The 17,500-nt window shown below is 36.5% G+C and overlaps 2 protein-coding genes across 6 annotated transcripts in view; one reads left to right on the top strand and one right to left on the bottom strand.

The window, feature by feature from the left end:
- LOC105424383 (Matrix metalloproteinase 1) overlaps nt 1-7,275 on the top strand; it is a 22,494-nt gene extending 15,219 nt beyond the window's left edge. For 2 of the 5 annotated variants that reach the window (XM_011634576.3, XM_089078727.1), the window contains exons 6-10: nt 1-130; nt 260-396; nt 493-813; nt 1,085-1,271; nt 5,201-7,275. The exon at nt 1-130 is cut by the window's left edge and continues 6 nt beyond it. In XM_011634576.3, the coding sequence (XP_011632878.2) occupies nt 1-130; nt 260-396; nt 493-813; nt 1,085-1,271; nt 5,201-5,355 (930 nt within the window). In that variant the 3' untranslated portion in view covers nt 5,356-7,275. Of the gene's footprint in view, nt 131-259; nt 397-492; nt 814-1,084; nt 1,272-4,774 lie in introns of all 5 variants that reach the window. The other 3 variants (XM_011634577.3, XM_089078726.1, XM_089078724.1) reach the window with 3 other exon arrangements.
- Nucleotides 7,276-7,667: 392 nt separating this feature from the next.
- Nucleotides 7,668-9,925, bottom strand: LOC105424385 (O-glucosyltransferase rumi homolog). The gene is made up of 6 exons (XM_011634579.2): nt 9,481-9,925; nt 9,191-9,362; nt 8,899-9,100; nt 8,388-8,666; nt 8,025-8,257; nt 7,668-7,933 (listed from the first exon to the last, which is right to left on the bottom strand). The coding sequence occupies exons 1-6, from the start codon at nt 9,635-9,637 to the stop codon at nt 7,735-7,737; spliced, it is 1,242 nt and encodes a 413-aa protein (XP_011632881.2). The 5' UTR covers nt 9,638-9,925; the 3' UTR covers nt 7,668-7,734.
- Between the last annotated feature and the right edge of the window lie 7,575 nt (nt 9,926-17,500).

The following is a 17,500-nucleotide window of genomic DNA, read 5'->3' as shown; positions in this document are numbered from 1 at the left end:
TATGGGACGAAAACTAATTCGCGAAGATCGCAGCCTCTGCCGCCTGCCGAAGAAGATCCTGAATTGTGTAAAGATCCCAAGGTCGACACGATGTTCGATACGAAAGACGGCGAGATAATTGTGTTCAAAGGTACGTATGCGCGAGTTGTAATCTCTCTTATAAACCGTATCTCTCAGGTTCTCCGCCTTGACGTCCTTCGACCTCATCTCGGAGATGCGAGACGAGGCGAGAATACCGAGGAATTTGTGGAATTTTTAGGAAAATATTACTGGAAATTAACGGACAATGGTGTGGCTAGCGGATACCCTAGACGTATTAGTAGTACGTGGAAGGAGCTTCCGGCAAACATAGACGCTGCATTTACATACAGAAATGGCAAGACTTACTTTTTCAAGGTAACCGTTTACCGCTGACCAAACGAGCGAGACGAAAAGTTAATTCCTTCACCTGTAACCGCGTGACACCGTAACTTTATATTTTGCACTTTTCAGGGCACGCAGTACTGGAGATACATTAATACGACTATGGACGGTGACTATCCGAAGGAAATTAGCGATGGTTTTACCGGTATTCCCGATAACATCGACGCGGCTACCGTCTGGACCGGAAACGGCAAGATTTACTTCTACAAAGGTACAAAATTCTGGCGCTTCGATCCGGCGTCGAAACCACCGGTAAGAAGTAACTATCCTAAACTCATCCAAAACTGGGAAGGCATACCGAATCCCATCAATGCGGCAGTGACCTACAAGGGCTACACGTATTTCTTTCAAGATAACGCTTATTATCGATTCAACGATCGACAATTTAAGGCAAGCACAGTGGATTTTACATTAACTTTGATTCTATTTCTAGTTGTATGTTATATAATTGACAATATGTGATACTTTAATTGATAGACAGATTAGAAAATAGTATCGGTCTTTTTCAATACGATCTACGACTACGGAGTAGCTCTCTTGACGCGCGACAGATCCCCCATTGGGATCTCTCGCGATAGACACCCATTAAAATCCCATAAAAGATATATTATATTATGTCATATCAAGTCATATCAAGAGCGATATCTTTTCGATTTCACAGGTGGACGACGCTAATCCCGCTTTCCCAAGATCGACAGCGTATTGGTGGTTCGGGTGCAAGTCCGCTAGCAGAGGTACATTAGGTAATGACCATTGGCCATTCGCATTTACCAGTAATTTGGACGTGGCTGACACGTACGACGATTACGGTAGTCTTGACAGCGTTGGCGACATCATTCTAGACGCAGGTACAAACCTTTGTCGAATCCTGCCCAGCCTCGAAAAACATGAAGGTATCCATTGTCCACGCGATTGTCCAGTGTCTCCCCACAGTTAAATATCTCCCAATTTAAAATGAATAGTATCTCTCTTGAAGAATATCGACGATTTCTCAATTAATTCATATAGACATAATAGATTTTTTTCTCTTTGTATCTCGTGTCATACATTTTTCTCTTCAGACCCTTTCTCGACGTGTCCGTTGAATATAATTACCGTTACTATTGTATTTATCAACCGTCGTCGATGCATCGTCGTACGATAATAAGAATATTCCACGAACAACAAGATGAATAAGTTTCCACGAATTGCGCATGAATTGCGTTTCCTTTAAATTAATATCCCGGAGAATCGTGACAGTGGGTACCTAGTAGTCCGCTTCGCTCGTTCTAGTTCGCTGAAAATAATCAACGTGGAAACAAATAATCCCCTTGGTGTGGAGGCAGGCAGGAAGCGCGATATTAAAAACTTTGATGTCTCGAGCACCTGGCTACTATTATACTGGGGCTATATCGCGCGAAAAGACACGTGCATGCAATACTGGAAGAAAGAAAAAGAAAAGCGAGAGAGGGCAAATTTAAATCTTCGAGATACTTCGAGACGACACGTACCATGTTCTGGTACGATATCACGTAAAAATAAATCGACACGTTTCAATTTTAACGCCGTCATGTCCCGAGATATATTACGAGCATGACGATTCAAAATAACTTCCATGCCTCGTGCGTTTTATCGTGTCACAGATCGTTAAAATCGGATGTGACGCAACGCAATGAATAAATATTCGCAACACAATGAAACAATGATATTTTGAATTTTATTACCAAACGTATCATAATTCAAGCCCTATACATTGACGCGGAAGTTACGAAATTAGGTAAAACCGAAACATGGGAAAGTAATGCCTGCACGATCGGTCTACGCGTGACAACATCAATGACATTATTTTGAGGGAATTTTTTAATACGAATTTTATAGAGATGTCACACTAATTAAGCATTAATGCCAAATTTTAAGATATACAAGGCACAAGAAATAATGACATTAGTTATAATTTTGAGTTTTAGTTTCGCTAGTAGTAGCTAAATTAACATCCAGTGCATTAGTAAAATATCAATTTACTAACAATATCATAACATTATCACAACATTATCATAACATTATCATAACATTATTATGTTGTTTTAATCATTAATCGTCGTTTGATCGTCAATCGCTACTCGCTACGTTATATTATCACTTTATAGTTCCGTGAATCGACGTGATTCTTTTGTTTGGAATTCAAAGTCAAAGTTGTTTCAAGTCAAAATTAATTTACATCGATTCTTCATCGGTTCATGAGAAGACTAGCAATTTCACATGTCGTTAATCATTTTGCCGTACGCTAAAGCCCAGAGTATTTATTAGCCAGGCGACGAATGGAAATTAAGTATTTGATGATTTCTGGAAACACTGACGTCGAAAAGTAAATGGTGATCGCGCGAAAGGTCGCCGTATATCATCGTCGCCGCATCCAATTTGACAAAACAAGAGTAAATATATTTTTAGAGATTAGAGATAAGAGATTTTTTACATTTTCTCTCTTTTGTTTTTGTCTCACTTACACGGACGATTATTAATTCGTTAACAATCAGCACATTTCTTTTAGCACGGTTACGGTTTCGCGTTTCCTACTTACGTTTTCTCGTTTGTTCTTTTTTGTTCTCTTTTGTGCACCTACACATGTCTCCATTTTCACTTTGTCTCATCGTGAAATCTTTACTAATAGTAGATATAATATATTAAAATGATCACTCTTATAAAGCATGAATCTCTTTCTACGTTTTGCATTGTCGATCATGACATAACTCAAGTAAGTCTCATACCGGAGAATAATGGGTATACTAAAATTATACGCGTCTCATCGATCAATACGCACCAATTTGTTTTAAAATCCGTGCACATGAAAGCACACGCATGCACTCACACACGAGCGTGAAACAGGGAAGTGCATGGGCCACTGCCGTTGGCAGTTGTGTTGTTTGGAACTTAATCTACCATAAAAGTGTGTTTTTAAGATTTGTTCCTTCTAACAATATACAAGTACTCTTACAGGAAATCTCTGACCTTTTTGATCTTGATTTGTTCTTTTTTTCTTATTTTACTTATTTTTTCTCTCGTATTAAAGAATACTTTTACCCGCAATTATTTTTTTCCACGCACGCCTCATCGTTGCACAATCTATCGTATCTTACAATCAGAGATCCGTCATATCCGTCGAAATTAAATTTTGAATTTAAACATTTAAACATTGCAATCATGATACACACTAGTCTTGAATCGCACAATCTTTCTCATGTTCCTTCGGGCTATGTGTAATCTATCAATGGGATTTTATAAGAAAATGCACGAGACTCTTGACAATCTAAATCTTTCTACGTCTCTCTCTCTCTCTCTCTCTCTCTCTCTCTCTCTCTCTCTCTCTCTCTCTCTCTGTGCTATTTTACCGATTTTATCGGTGCATTTTTTATTTCGACTAGTCGTTAACAATTCACCGTTTGATAATCGATCACTTAGAAATCTATGAAATCTATAGTACAAATTCTACAGTATTTCTTTCTTTGATTGTACATTTGCCTTTATAACATTTGTATTGCTTTTGTATTGCATTTTATATTACATTTTGTATTACATTTCCTTTAAAAACTATTATAAATAGTAAAATAAATGCGACAATACGAGTAAAAAATATTAAAGTAAAATAATTTTTAATTTTAACTTTTGCTGTTAAAATGCACCGCAAATTTTTCACATATTCGCTTGCAATTATTCATCGAACAAGAACGATCATAAGACAAAAAATAGAAAGTTATTCGTTGTAAGATTTAGTATAATCAAGATTCACTATCGATATCCTACTCAAAAATCTTACACAAAAATCTTTAACTACTTGATATTACAAAATCAATTCGTAATGCACGCGCGCGCGCGCACGCACGCACGCACGCACACATGCACGCACACAAAATTGATATATGTAGATATTTTCACGTCTTTGGTGCTTTCAATAAAATGTCTGGTCTTTCCCGTAACAATTTTTAATTGCCGTGACGTAATTTATTAATATTTTTCAATTATTTGGCTATTTTTGCAAGGAAAAAAAACTTTTATAACAGTATAGAAAACTTTTAATTTCATAATTGCAAATAGCGATATTGAATAATGAATATCGAATTTATTATCCGTGATATCAATATGTTCATAATTTCCTCCCATAGTATGTAACGAATTTACGCATTAATAGTACAAAATTAAGATTTGATAAAGATTTGATAAATAAGCAACCGTGGATAGCACTAAATACTGCGATATCGATAGATAGATAACAACGATGTTTACTTATTGTTAGAAAGTAAAACGTGAGAAAGTGACTCGTTTTATGAGTCAAATCGATCTCTAATACCCGCATTAACTGGGGGTATACCTTTTCCAGACGACAACAATGTACATCCCGAATTTGGGAGAAAGTGAGCGATCAAAACGGCGCGATTCACGACCAGTATACGTGCCAAATATTCCAATTATTTACGCGCGGAAAAACTAAATAAAGTTCCAAACAACAACAACGTCAACCGGCAAAGGCGGCGAAGGCGAGAGCGAGGGTGAGGGCGAGGGCGAGGGCGAGGGCGAGGGCGAGGGCGAGGGCGAGGGCGAGGGCGAGAGCGAGAGCGAGGGCGAGGGCGAGGGCGAGAGCAAGAGCGAGAACGAGAGCGAAAGCGAAGACATCTTCGCGCTCTTTATTTGACCTGTTCCACGCTCTTAAACGCACATGCGTTTAGATCGATACGCCGTGCCAGCCAATCGTCGCATACGGTGCGCGAGATTACGCGCCACTACGATTCCAATTTAAATTCAACAGGAGGAACCGATGAACTTGTTACGTCATCGAATCACAATCAAGGAGACTCCGAATCGTCCGCGAATTCGTTCCGATATGGGTCGGAAAGGACGTGGCAGCTTCTCCTCAGCAGCACTATGACAGCGATCATCGTAAGATTTGTCGTGGCTACATAGAATTACGTAGGGTGGTGTCCATTACTCCGTTGGATAGATGCGATGGGCCGATCACTCGGATCGATACGTATGTACGTGCGCACGAGCGAGGGAACGAAATGCGATCAAGAACGGGACGGAACTTTTTCCCTAAATAAAAAATAGTGAACATATTGAAACTCGATCAATATCGATCTCGCTGAAGTCGCACGAAGTCGCATCGTCGTTGATACAGTGAAACAGGAATTTGCGCTCCTGGTAATTAAATTATGTAGATAGTTAGAAAATTATGCAATATTCCCGCCAGTTTAATTGTTGATTGCCGCATGAATTGTCCATTGCGCAAGCGTATCATTGCACCTATTTGATTTGCACACGTTTACAGCATTTTGATAAATGCAAACACAAAATATACGCGAAATATCTTTATGATATATCTCTGTGTTATCACTTTGATGAATGATGTTTCACGCGCGTAACATAACATGGAACATCCTACACTGCCTATTTATCCCTCATTCGCCAAGACTTTGAATATTAAAAGCACTTATCGATGAGTCCGATTGGGACCCAATAATTTGACTAGATCGCGCTATGCGTAAAGGATATTAAGACGTTGCGACATGACAATTAATAATTAAAAAGCAATAATTAGATTTTTGACTGACAATATTTAAAAAAAAATATTTGTTAATTAAATGAAAGTGCTGTGTGAATATATTATAATAGATCCTTCTACTTATGTAACGTAAATGCTAAACTATTCTATGCGTAATGCGGCATTTGCATTGATATATTATTTCTATGTCTAAGTTCATTTGCATGCGCGAGCCATTTATATGTATGTAAATATTCATAGTCTAATAGCGTCACTGTTGCTGTGTTACGTCTATGCTAGGATAACCGTTATCTTACGTGCAAAAGAGTGCCTTAGAAAATATTTTTGTAATTTATACGATCCTCTAATAAGAATTGTAAATGTATCAAGTCTGTCCTCAAGCGCGACTTTCTCTGTATGAGAAAACTCGAATCAAACACACAGGTTTGGTTCAAACACATGTAAAACCTCCATACGTTACGTATATTTGAAGAGAATTCTCTTGTTTTTCTCTAAACGCTTCCCGCGATTTTTCTCAATAATAACTTGTTTGTCTTGTAGCTTTATATGCAATTATATATAATATAATATATGCGCACACATACGCGCACGCGCACGTGTGTATGCTAGAGTATTATAATTAACTATATGCAAAAAAAATTGTCAGACCGATCTCTGACATTCATGGTGCTGCTAAGTGTAACAATTTATACATTTATATAGTTCTTATGTATAAAAAAAAAATGTCTCTTTCATTTCCGAGATCTTATAAAAAAAATACCCTATGCCTGAAATGCATTTAACAAAGATATACATAATATTCATCTTTTTTGGTAAAAAGATATTTGAAACAAATGTTTTCGCTGTATTTCCAATATTGACAGATATTTAAGATAATCTTAATTTTTATACAATCCATATTTTCTTACATTTCAAAAGTGTCAGAGATAATACTATAAAATTGTTTGACTAGTACTTAATCGTTAACAATTATTTAGACTCCAAGTACTATCAGAGTACAGGAAGAAAGGCTTTGTACTTTTTATCACTATTTATTGAATAAGAGAATTTCTGTATAACAAGAAAGTAATTTGTTTATTGTTTCAAGTTGATTAAATAGTTATTTATTGTTTAAGGCAAGTTATCGACTGATATACATAAATGTAATTGTGCAACGCCTTTCTTTATGTTCCTACTGGTATTAGAATGTTAAGAAATCATATCGAAACTTGTTCAAGCCACGCCATTGTGTCGTGCCTTGAACAAAATCTCTTGTATTATATCCTTCATTGTCATATATCACAAATAATATTAATAAATACGTGTTTATTTTAACTATATAATATATATTTTCAATTGCATGCTGTAAAATAAATGCATGTTTCATTTACACACACACACACACACACACACACACACACACACACACACACACACACACACACACACACAGACACAGAGCAGAGAGAGAGAGAGAGAGAGAGAGAGAGAGAGAGAGAGAGGAGAGAGAGAGAGAGAGAGATGAGGAGAGAGAGAGAGAGAGAGAGAGAGAGAGAGAGAGAGAGAGAGAGAGAGAGAGAGAGAGAGAGAGAGAGAGAGAGAGAGAGAGAGAGAGAGAGAGAGAGAGAGAGAGAGAGAGAGAGAGAGAGAGAGAGAGAGAGAGAGAGAGAGAGAGAGAGGCGCGCGCGCGCGCGCGGACGGACGGACGGACGAAGAGAGACAAGCATACACATAGTTGTTATTACTCAAAAAGATATTATGCAACTCAATGTACAATATTATACAAATTATCACAATTGTATTTACTGTTTTGTTGCAACGTTTATGAGATTTTTTTTTAATACTGGTTTATATGTCAAAAGTTTAGCATAACTTTTAAGAAGTTGTTTCCAAAAATATAAAATGTCTGACATTTTCAAATTATTCCATATAAAATCTCTTCCGCGATAAGCAATCTTTTTTGATACATTATCATTGTTCTTTGCAAATTCAATCAAATCCCTGAAAAGATAAAAGAAACTAAATTAGCTGATAACTAGTTGATAATAAAGACAAAATAGGACAATGACACAATAAGGTTAGATGTTCTTACTGCAATTCTTTCTGATCTGCATTTTTAGAAACAGGTATATAATGAATCCATGGTTTCATAGCATGATAATAAAATTCAAACCAATCTTCGCCGACGTGAAATATTAATGATCGGCATAAAAATAAATGCTTGTGCCGAAACGAAGCTGCCACACCTCGGAAGTTGAATAAGTATTTGTATGCGCAATGTGATTCCAAAGATACCTCCAATGCTGGTGCCACATGCAAAGTGTCCTAAAATAAAGTAAGAATAAAGTAGAATAAAGTTAAAAATTATATCTACATAAATTATGTCTTATATACATTCGAGTCATATAATGTCCACCAACACACGACTCCAAAAGAAAAAAATAACCTTCATTACCTCATTGGATTTCCATGCTTGATTCTTAGTGTATCGAGCATCCACCAAATGAGATTTATTGCGACTTAGTAATATCAAGTTATCACGTTCTGAACTCGTTCTAGATCCACGAAAGAATGCTTTACTCTTTTTCTTTTCCCATGGAATCTCCAAACTCGCCTTATTCAATGATTTACGGTGTTGATCCCACCTGCCGAGACCACGGGGATACAACGAAATGGCTGGACCACCTTCCCAAAATGCCCATGCTGGATACATAATATCATGATATTGTGGTGTCTATAAATATATTTTGCAGGCTACTCAGTTTTCATTAAATTCAATCAATGAAAATTAATATATTATAATACATAAATATATTAAGATGTAACAAATTTTAAATCAATATTCATATATTTGTTCTTATATCTAAGATTATATTCCAACCAATAACCCATATAAGCTTTATCTTAAATTTAAGAACAGACTATATGAATGTCGACTTAAAATAGATAAGAAATTTATCTCTTACCTTACTAAATGAAAAAATAGGCATGGCATTTCCAAAATATTCACTGGATTGAGGATAGTCTCTGGTATTTATAATTAAATCCATGTCTGATAAATTACCAATTACCTTTAATAAAAAATGTTCAATTCCAGCACATCTGGCTGGAAACATACAATTTCTTTCTCGATATAATTTACCATCGATAACTTGATAAAATGTACCCCTATGAGATTATCATACTACTTATTTGTAAAATAAAAAGCAAAATGAATTTACATGAAGCCATTGACGTAAAACAAAACATTATAGATACCTAGTTTTAGCAGCTTCTATCATTTCTTCACCTATGCCTTTCATTTTAAAAGGCTTTAGATCTCTTACAATCACATCTTTAAAGCAATCATGTTTCGTGTTATTGCATTCTTTGTAACTTTGCTCTGCTTTTTCGATCGCCACTAAATATTTCCTATATTTTTCATTTATTGCTAAACATGAGAAAAAATAGTACAATGAAAATTTTATGATACAATATCGTGTCATCAAGTGTCATCTCAAGATTACACTAATCAATTTTGAAATCAATTTTGAGATTGTAAACAATACCTTCCGTGTAAAATGATCCTTTCTGACGATCTATCTCGTTTCCTTTACAGAATTCTGCGTTATTTGCCGAACAAAATTGCTCCTCACATAAATGATCGGTAAAAATTGCCAAAAGTACAAATACATAAATTAATATCGACATACTTTGCCGGTCCATCGATCTCGTATGTTTAACATGTGGTAAAAATAGACTGGCAACAGCCCGTCTAAATATATGTAACAAACTTGCTGTGAACGGAATGATACGCCAAATAAATGTGTTGATTAATTCAACAATAAGTGTCTAAAGGAAGTCGGTGTCTCTTCGGAAAGTCGATTGTGTGTGTATCAATCAATCAACGTGTTTTGTCATACGATAAATAAAATAATATCCTTATTAACCAAAGGAATGTGATATAACTTGATATAACCTTATCTGTAACTAGCGATATCTATGTGCAAAAAAAGCAATCACAGAAATCAATTACTAATTATATCAATCGTTGATAATGTTAGAAATGTCCACAGATGTCAGTACATGCATATTTTTTCTTTATTATTAAATAATGTATTTTATATATATATATATATATATATATATATATATATATATATATGTACATACACACATTATAACCTGTATTATTAGACACGCTATACACATGTTGAATGATTTGGAACATACATTCACGCGCGCGTGCGTGCGTGCGTGTGTGTGTGTGTGCGCGTGTGTGTGTGTGTGTGTGTGTGTGTAAAATTCGTAACGGATAAATTCAATTATTTTGTGTCACAATTTTGTAGTACGTAGCTGTTTCGTATGAACGGCTATCGTATATTTTTTTCGGACTTCTGATAGATTGTATCGGAATTTAAGAGGTTACCCCCTCGTAAAATTCAGTATAATATGTGATATATATATATATATATATATATATATATATATTAATTAGTAAATATATATATTATACTGCATTAATACATTTATTTTAATACATTGACATTATGATATATTAATTTTGATATACATATGCACACGTGCACGCGCGCGCGCGCCACACATACACACACACACACCACACATACACACACACACCACACACACTATTATATAACTTAATAGTTATACATATGTATTGTTGAACGGCAAATTATACTAACAGTTATATTACATGTTAGTTGATATTTATTGGGATGTATATATATATTAATTTTTAAATAATATACATAATTAAATATCACGCGCATATAAATTACGTATATTATTAAAAATTACGCATAATACATAAACGTGTATATATATATATATATATATATAAACTTTTTTTTGTACACACGTCAGCAAGTTTCTTTTCCTTCTTCCCCCCCTCTTCACTACTCTCTCTGTCTCTCTGTCCCCCTGCTTTTTGCGTGCACGTGCACGGTACACGGAAGATAAACAAAGTTTTTCTAGCAACATAGCTTTATAGGTTAGTAAATTCGTTTCTAGTTAAATATTCCCACAGAGTTTCTCACTTTTGAAAACAATTGTAAAGGATTGTTTACAGCTGGATACGGCAACAGAGAGACAATCGAATAGTGCTGAGAACGGAAACTTATACGAAGAATGATAAGATCCTACTTTTACACTTTCTTGACTCTCGCCGTGTTAATTGTCGTTCATGGCATGTGATTTTATTTATGTATATGGAATGCATATTGGCTCAAATAATATCACGCAAATTAAAAGTTAAATCAAGCTCGATTTATGTCTTCCCTTCTTTTATGCCATTCAAGAATTTCCGCTAATACTACGAAAGAATAGATGCAACAGGTGCGAACGTGATGAAGGCGTAGCGTACGCATCTTACGCATCGCTTCTCGATCGGATCTTTATCGAATTCCTTTATGTATTCGCATGATTTCCAGGGTTTCAACTATAGAGAAATTATCCTATCGCTTTGGTATATTACGCCATTGCGTGTATATCAATTATCGGAAAAAAGTTTTACGATAATAAATTAATTATAATTAAAAAGATTATTCTTGCTTCATTCGTCAAAGGAATCGAATCAAAAGTTTAAAGGATTGTATTAAAAATAATATAAAAATTGAAATATATAATGAGAGTACTCTAGAAAAAATTGAATAAAAGTCCAAGTTATGTGTTTCGTATTATTAGTATCGTGGAAACTATCTTAGGTAGCGAGTACAAAAGACACATCGATGACAATCGTATTTCTATTTTGGCAGCGAAATGACACCGATGGAATAATAATAGATAGACAGATAACGATTACGGTAAGTTAAGCCACAGCTTTTGCAGAGGTTGAAAGAAACAATGGTCTCTCTCTCTCTCTCTCTCTCTCTCTCTCTCTCTCTCTCGGATTGTCCTACTTATGCAATTCTAAGATATTCACGCGGTCTGCGTACATCACGTACAATTATCACTTTGTCTCTACGATTTCGCGAATGCTTACCTTTCGTTCCCCTTCCCGATTCTTCCCTCTCTCTCTTTCTCTCACACGAAGAGTTTCTCCTACTATTCCGCAATTTTTCTCTCGTTATCGCGCGGTACGGTTGAGAAACGTTAGCTTGCTTTTTCGCGAAAAGCGATCAATTACGATCATACGGTCGCGTGAGAAAACTATGAGAATAGCGTGAGGCTTCTCTCGATCTAGAAATCGTTCTTAGCCTCTCGCGCGATACTTCTCTCTCGTAATTACGAGAATGTTCTTTTAACAACCGCTTTTTTCTCTCTTGTCTCGATTGCGCGTAAACTCGGAACAACCGGGAAAGAATCATATAGACGCGCGAATATTGATATTGATATATTGATATATTACTGAATAAATATTTCGTTCTTTATTCTTTACTCCTTTACTCCGCTCGACGAATATATCTTCTTTTATTCTTTGTATGAGATTTACTTTAGTAAAAAGAAATGTCGTGTTGTGTCACATGACTCAAGAGACATCGGAAGAGACGCGTAATCAAGCAAGGGCACAATTAAATTATATAACGTAACATTGGCGGGAGCTAATTACGATAAAATTATAGTCTCGCGGTGCTTTTTTTCCTTATTCGCTCGTTTGCCGAATGAGGTTTTGTGAAAGCCCCTCCGGATGGATAGACTTCCTCCCTTGTTGACTTCCTCCCTGGTTCCCTACTTGGGAAGTTTGTTACCGCTTCCTACGTTGCTCGTAATCCGCAACGACTTTTTTTTCCTAATTCTCTCTCTCTATATATAAATATCATATGTATAGCAAGTGTTAATTCTATATTTTCATATAATAGACTAAATTTTTCTCTTTTATTTAACGAACGATTCAAGTCCTGGTCCTGAGTCCAAGTAATCGACACAAGAGGAGCGAGTATAAATTTAATTGTCATATATCGCATTGCCGTATATAAAATAACAAAGAAAGAAAACAGGCAAATGCGCAGAAGAGGAAGAGGAAAAAGGGGCGAAAAAAGTGAATTTATTGTGAATACGCAAGATTTCTTGCGAATTACGAGCATACATCGCATATAAGCTGACGTGCGCACGCGCCTATACGGACACATGAATATCGCACACATAATCGCGTGATATCGCTTCCGTTTCGAATCTGACGATATATGTACTATGTAGAGTGTAGTGAGTAAACGGAAAAATTGGCTTGAATCGATGGAATAACTTCCGGCGTTAGAAAAGGCGAATCAAAGCGAGTTGTGCCGCCGGGTGGTCCAACACGACGATGAGATTCACCGCGTGTATGTACATACATACGAGCAACGACGAGCAACGAGCGAACGAGCGAGCGAGCGAGCGAGCGAGCGCAGCGACTTTATATTTAGATTTTAACCATCGAATACAAAACCGAGAATAGAGATCGAGCCACATCCGGAACTTGGTTAGACATACTGATGAATAACGATTGATGAAAGAATCTAAGATGCTAAGAATCAAGAAGATCGTCATCGAGAAGCGGAGGACGAAAGATTACCAGAAAAGGAAAAGCACGAGGAAAAAAAATCTTGATATGAATCGCCGATCTGAATCGCCGATCTGAATCGCTTGTCGACACACGTAATGCAACGATCGAAAATAAATTCATCTCCATAAAGCAGTTTTTTCGCTCTTTGCTGGAAATGATCTCGAAACACTTGGACTACGTTCGAAAATACCACCCGAGTGATTCCGTGTATCGGAATCCTTGTTTAACATTTGATGAACAACAAGAATAAAATGATACACAGAATCACTCGGCTGATGTTTCCGAAGATAGCCTTAGTATGTTCAAGAGAGAGAGAGAGAGAGAGAGAGAGAGAGAGAGAGAGAGAGAGAGAGAGAGGGGGGGGGGAGGAAGAAACATGTCTCATTTCTCCAAGGATATTTATTCGCGGTAAATGCAATATAACGGCGCTGGAAACGTAATTATATTGTCACAACGCGCGCATATCTTCAAGATGCGCGCGCCACGTCGCTGCCAGGGTTAATAAATTAGGAATAATAAATTATTTTGATGGGAAAGACCCCACTCAACTGACTACGCTCAATTTTTGTGACGTTCGCACGTCCGAAGATCCGGCGATACATAACGCATAATGGCACATAACGCGAGCTCAAAGAGTGTACTCGATATCCATGCGCATGTAGTGCAAGCGACGCCACGTGGTGCACTTGAAGTAACGTCGCGAATAAGTTGACGCAACAAGTTGCAATGATTTGTAATTCTTGATTTAAACATTCGAAACGATAATTTTCTACATCTACATTCAATTGCGTTCTCTAGCTTAGTTTATTTATAATCTTCCATCTTTTATACGCGTATGAAAGCTTATAGGAAAGCAGCTAAATTGTTACAGAATTTTGACACGTGACGAGCGCAATTTGAATTGAATTCCAGTTGAATTGAATTCGGCAGTCGCGATATCGTCAATGGCGCACGACGATCGACGGTACGACGCACAATTGGCGCTCTCGCGTCCAATACTCATGTTTTTCTTCGCAGAGAGTACACGCGCGTACTCCTGTAATCGCACGTATATACATTCGCCGTACGAGTATCGATGTACTACGAGTCAACGAGTCAACGCGAGTCACTGACTCGATGCACTGACTCGAATTTGATATCTCTTAATAATCGGAGATGAATGTGTCGAACGACAAGAAAAGATCGTTATGACAACGTCGAGTACAGTACATATTACGTACGACGAGTAGTATGTAATATATGCAATTTTTTGCACATGATGACGTGCCGATCACACCTTGCTTCGTGTAGTCGATCATTCGTCTCTTCTCGCATAGTTCCACGTTATTCGTGCTGAATGACACGAAACGATACACGTGCTACCTGCTACATGCGGGGCGCGAGGACGCATGCGCGCGAAGCGTAAATCGTACGCGACTGTCACTACCGCGACTTCATTCATATTTTTTCCTTGTAACCGTCTTACACCCATTCCATTCACGCGCTTGCTCGATCGAGGCGTAGCGCGAGTGAATGCGCGAATCGAGGTAATCTTGGATTTGTTACCATTGACGATGTTTGATCTATTGGCTATTGTTAATTGCCCCACATGCCATGTCATTTGCACATCATTGCCAACGCATTTTTTTCCATCTTTACCACTCTTCCGTCCCCCCTCCCCCCCCTCTCTCTCTCTCTCTCTCTGTCTATCTCTCTTTTCGCCGTCCTTTTGTCAAGTGCCGCGAATAGGCTCGATGAGTAAAAGTAAATCTATACGTTTCTGTGACCGTTTATTTCCAATCAATTTTTATTCCATTTCGTCCAACAGCTTCTGTCTTCTTTCTTTCCACACGTGTGTACAATTGCGCATCTGTAATACTGGATGTATTATAACATGATATCATAAGATATATCTTATTTTCATTTAATTAATTCTAGAAATTTTAACTGATCGTTTTTCTCTTTCTGATCTTGCATTTTTCATAAATGATGCATTTGTTCGTTAAGTTAACTTATTCATGTACTCAATGACCACTGGTAATATTCCATTGTAAAAACGGAAATATTATGCGAAGAACGTTGCGTTATCATTCAAAACACGTAAGTGATTATAGTTAATAGTAAAGATAATGTCCAAAGGTTATACAAGAGGTTCCAGGTTACTCAAGAATTCTATTTCTGGCAAAGAAGGATGTTAAGAATTTACAAAATCGAGGAGACACTGTATTTGTGTTTATTTACAATATAATTAGTTTTAATAAAACGCCAAGAAGTGTTCGATCGACTTAATGGGGTGTCTTTAATGAACTCATTACAAGGGAATTCTCGATAAGATTTACTATAAACAATCCAAATAATTTTTTCAATATTTTCATAAAAAATACTGAAAAATGAAATTATATAATCCAAGTTTTTTTTGTACGTGTCGCATATATGTTGCGTAAGTGTAGCAACACATGTACGGGAAAGAGAAACCAACGAAAACCCATAATTTCCTTTTACTTTTTCATTAAAAATCGTGGATTGATTTTCTACTTAATTATGCGACACCACGTCTCGCGACGTCACATCGTGTTGCGAAAATAGCATTTGTGTATGTATCCACGTGGGAAAATGTGTCGTGAAAGTCTTGCAAAAGATGTACGAAGTAGTTACGCTGAAGTTGCTTTCTGCTATAAGGTTATAAATCTTTATAATTGAGATTTAGGGATATGTAAGATGTAACGATATGTCGCCGAGTGAGAAACTTGGACGTTATGTGAAGAAAAAAAGAAAAAGAAGAAAAAGAAATATATGATACATTTTTAATCACATTGTTAAATGACGCATTATTATCGATTGATGACGATTTTCATTCCAAACTCTCTGGAGAAATTAATATAGTTTCAATATATTCGATACAATCGAAAAGAAATAATCATAATACGTGTACTTTATATTCGTTCTCGCACAGGCACTAAAAAAACAGATGGTAAAATTCGCTATTTCATAAATAATGTGCACACATTTTCTTTCCTACGATCTATCGATCCGCAAATCAATAATCGAACAAGGAAGTTACATAACCTTCCTTCGTATATGAGAATCAATAATTTAAAATCTAAATTATAAAAATCTCACACACACACACACACACACACACACACACACACACACACACACACACACACACACACACACACGTACAATTTCTCTCTTCTAATTCATGGAAAAATCTTCGAAATACAGTATTGTCTTTTCAAGCCGGATGTTTATTTCGATTACATTCTTGTGAAATTACATTTTATATCTTTGATTTCGAATTAGCATTTTTTGTTCTATTTCACTAATACAATCTTGTATAATTTTAGAGAAAAGAATACAGACTTGGATAGATTTATATAATACGCGCGCGCACCCCGCCCCCCCACACACACACACACACGTCATGTTAATAATTGAACAGAAAACTGAATGGAAAAAGAAAAAAAAAATATGACAGTGAAGGAAGATCGCAGAAATGATGAAATATGAAAGAAACGCATAGAAAACGCAAAGAAAAAGAAGAGGGAGGGAAAGGAGGAGAGGGACATGGAAAGAGAGAGAGGAAGCGGGCCATTGCGCCATCAGGAAGTGGCTCACCACTTACACACGCTTAGTTAAGCGATGTAAACCAACACTGTCTCATATGCGCGCATGAATACATAACATTCTTGTTGCGTCTAACTTCATATATGTGTAAGAGATAATAAAAAATTTAACACATTAAAGAAAAAAATAGATTAATACTTAAAAAAAAATAGAAAAGATATAAACGTCAATTACACGTACGTCAGAAGAAAAGAAATAAAGATGAGTGCGTGTGGTAGTTCATTCACTGCATTCAGGCATGTATGTACATATATGTTCATATTATAGATGGCGAGGAGAGAGTGACGCGCGCTTTTATGTCACTCGGTATATGTCAACCTCGTAGTGAGCGGCTATTGTGCCATGACACGCAATCGATTCACTGACGAACCGTTGCAGAAATGAATGGATGCGTTGAATCGTTAGAACAAATGTATAATTTTACTGACTACAATATAAGCAACATATAAGATATCAATGATAGAAATAAAGACAAG

This window comes from Pogonomyrmex barbatus, unplaced genomic scaffold (assembly GCF_055798465.1).
Source record: "Pogonomyrmex barbatus isolate J1 unplaced genomic scaffold, ASM5579846v1 scaffold29, whole genome shotgun sequence".
In the NCBI taxonomy this organism is placed as follows: domain Eukaryota; kingdom Metazoa; phylum Arthropoda; class Insecta; order Hymenoptera; family Formicidae; genus Pogonomyrmex; species Pogonomyrmex barbatus.
This window is presented reverse-complemented; position numbering and strand designations above follow the sequence as displayed.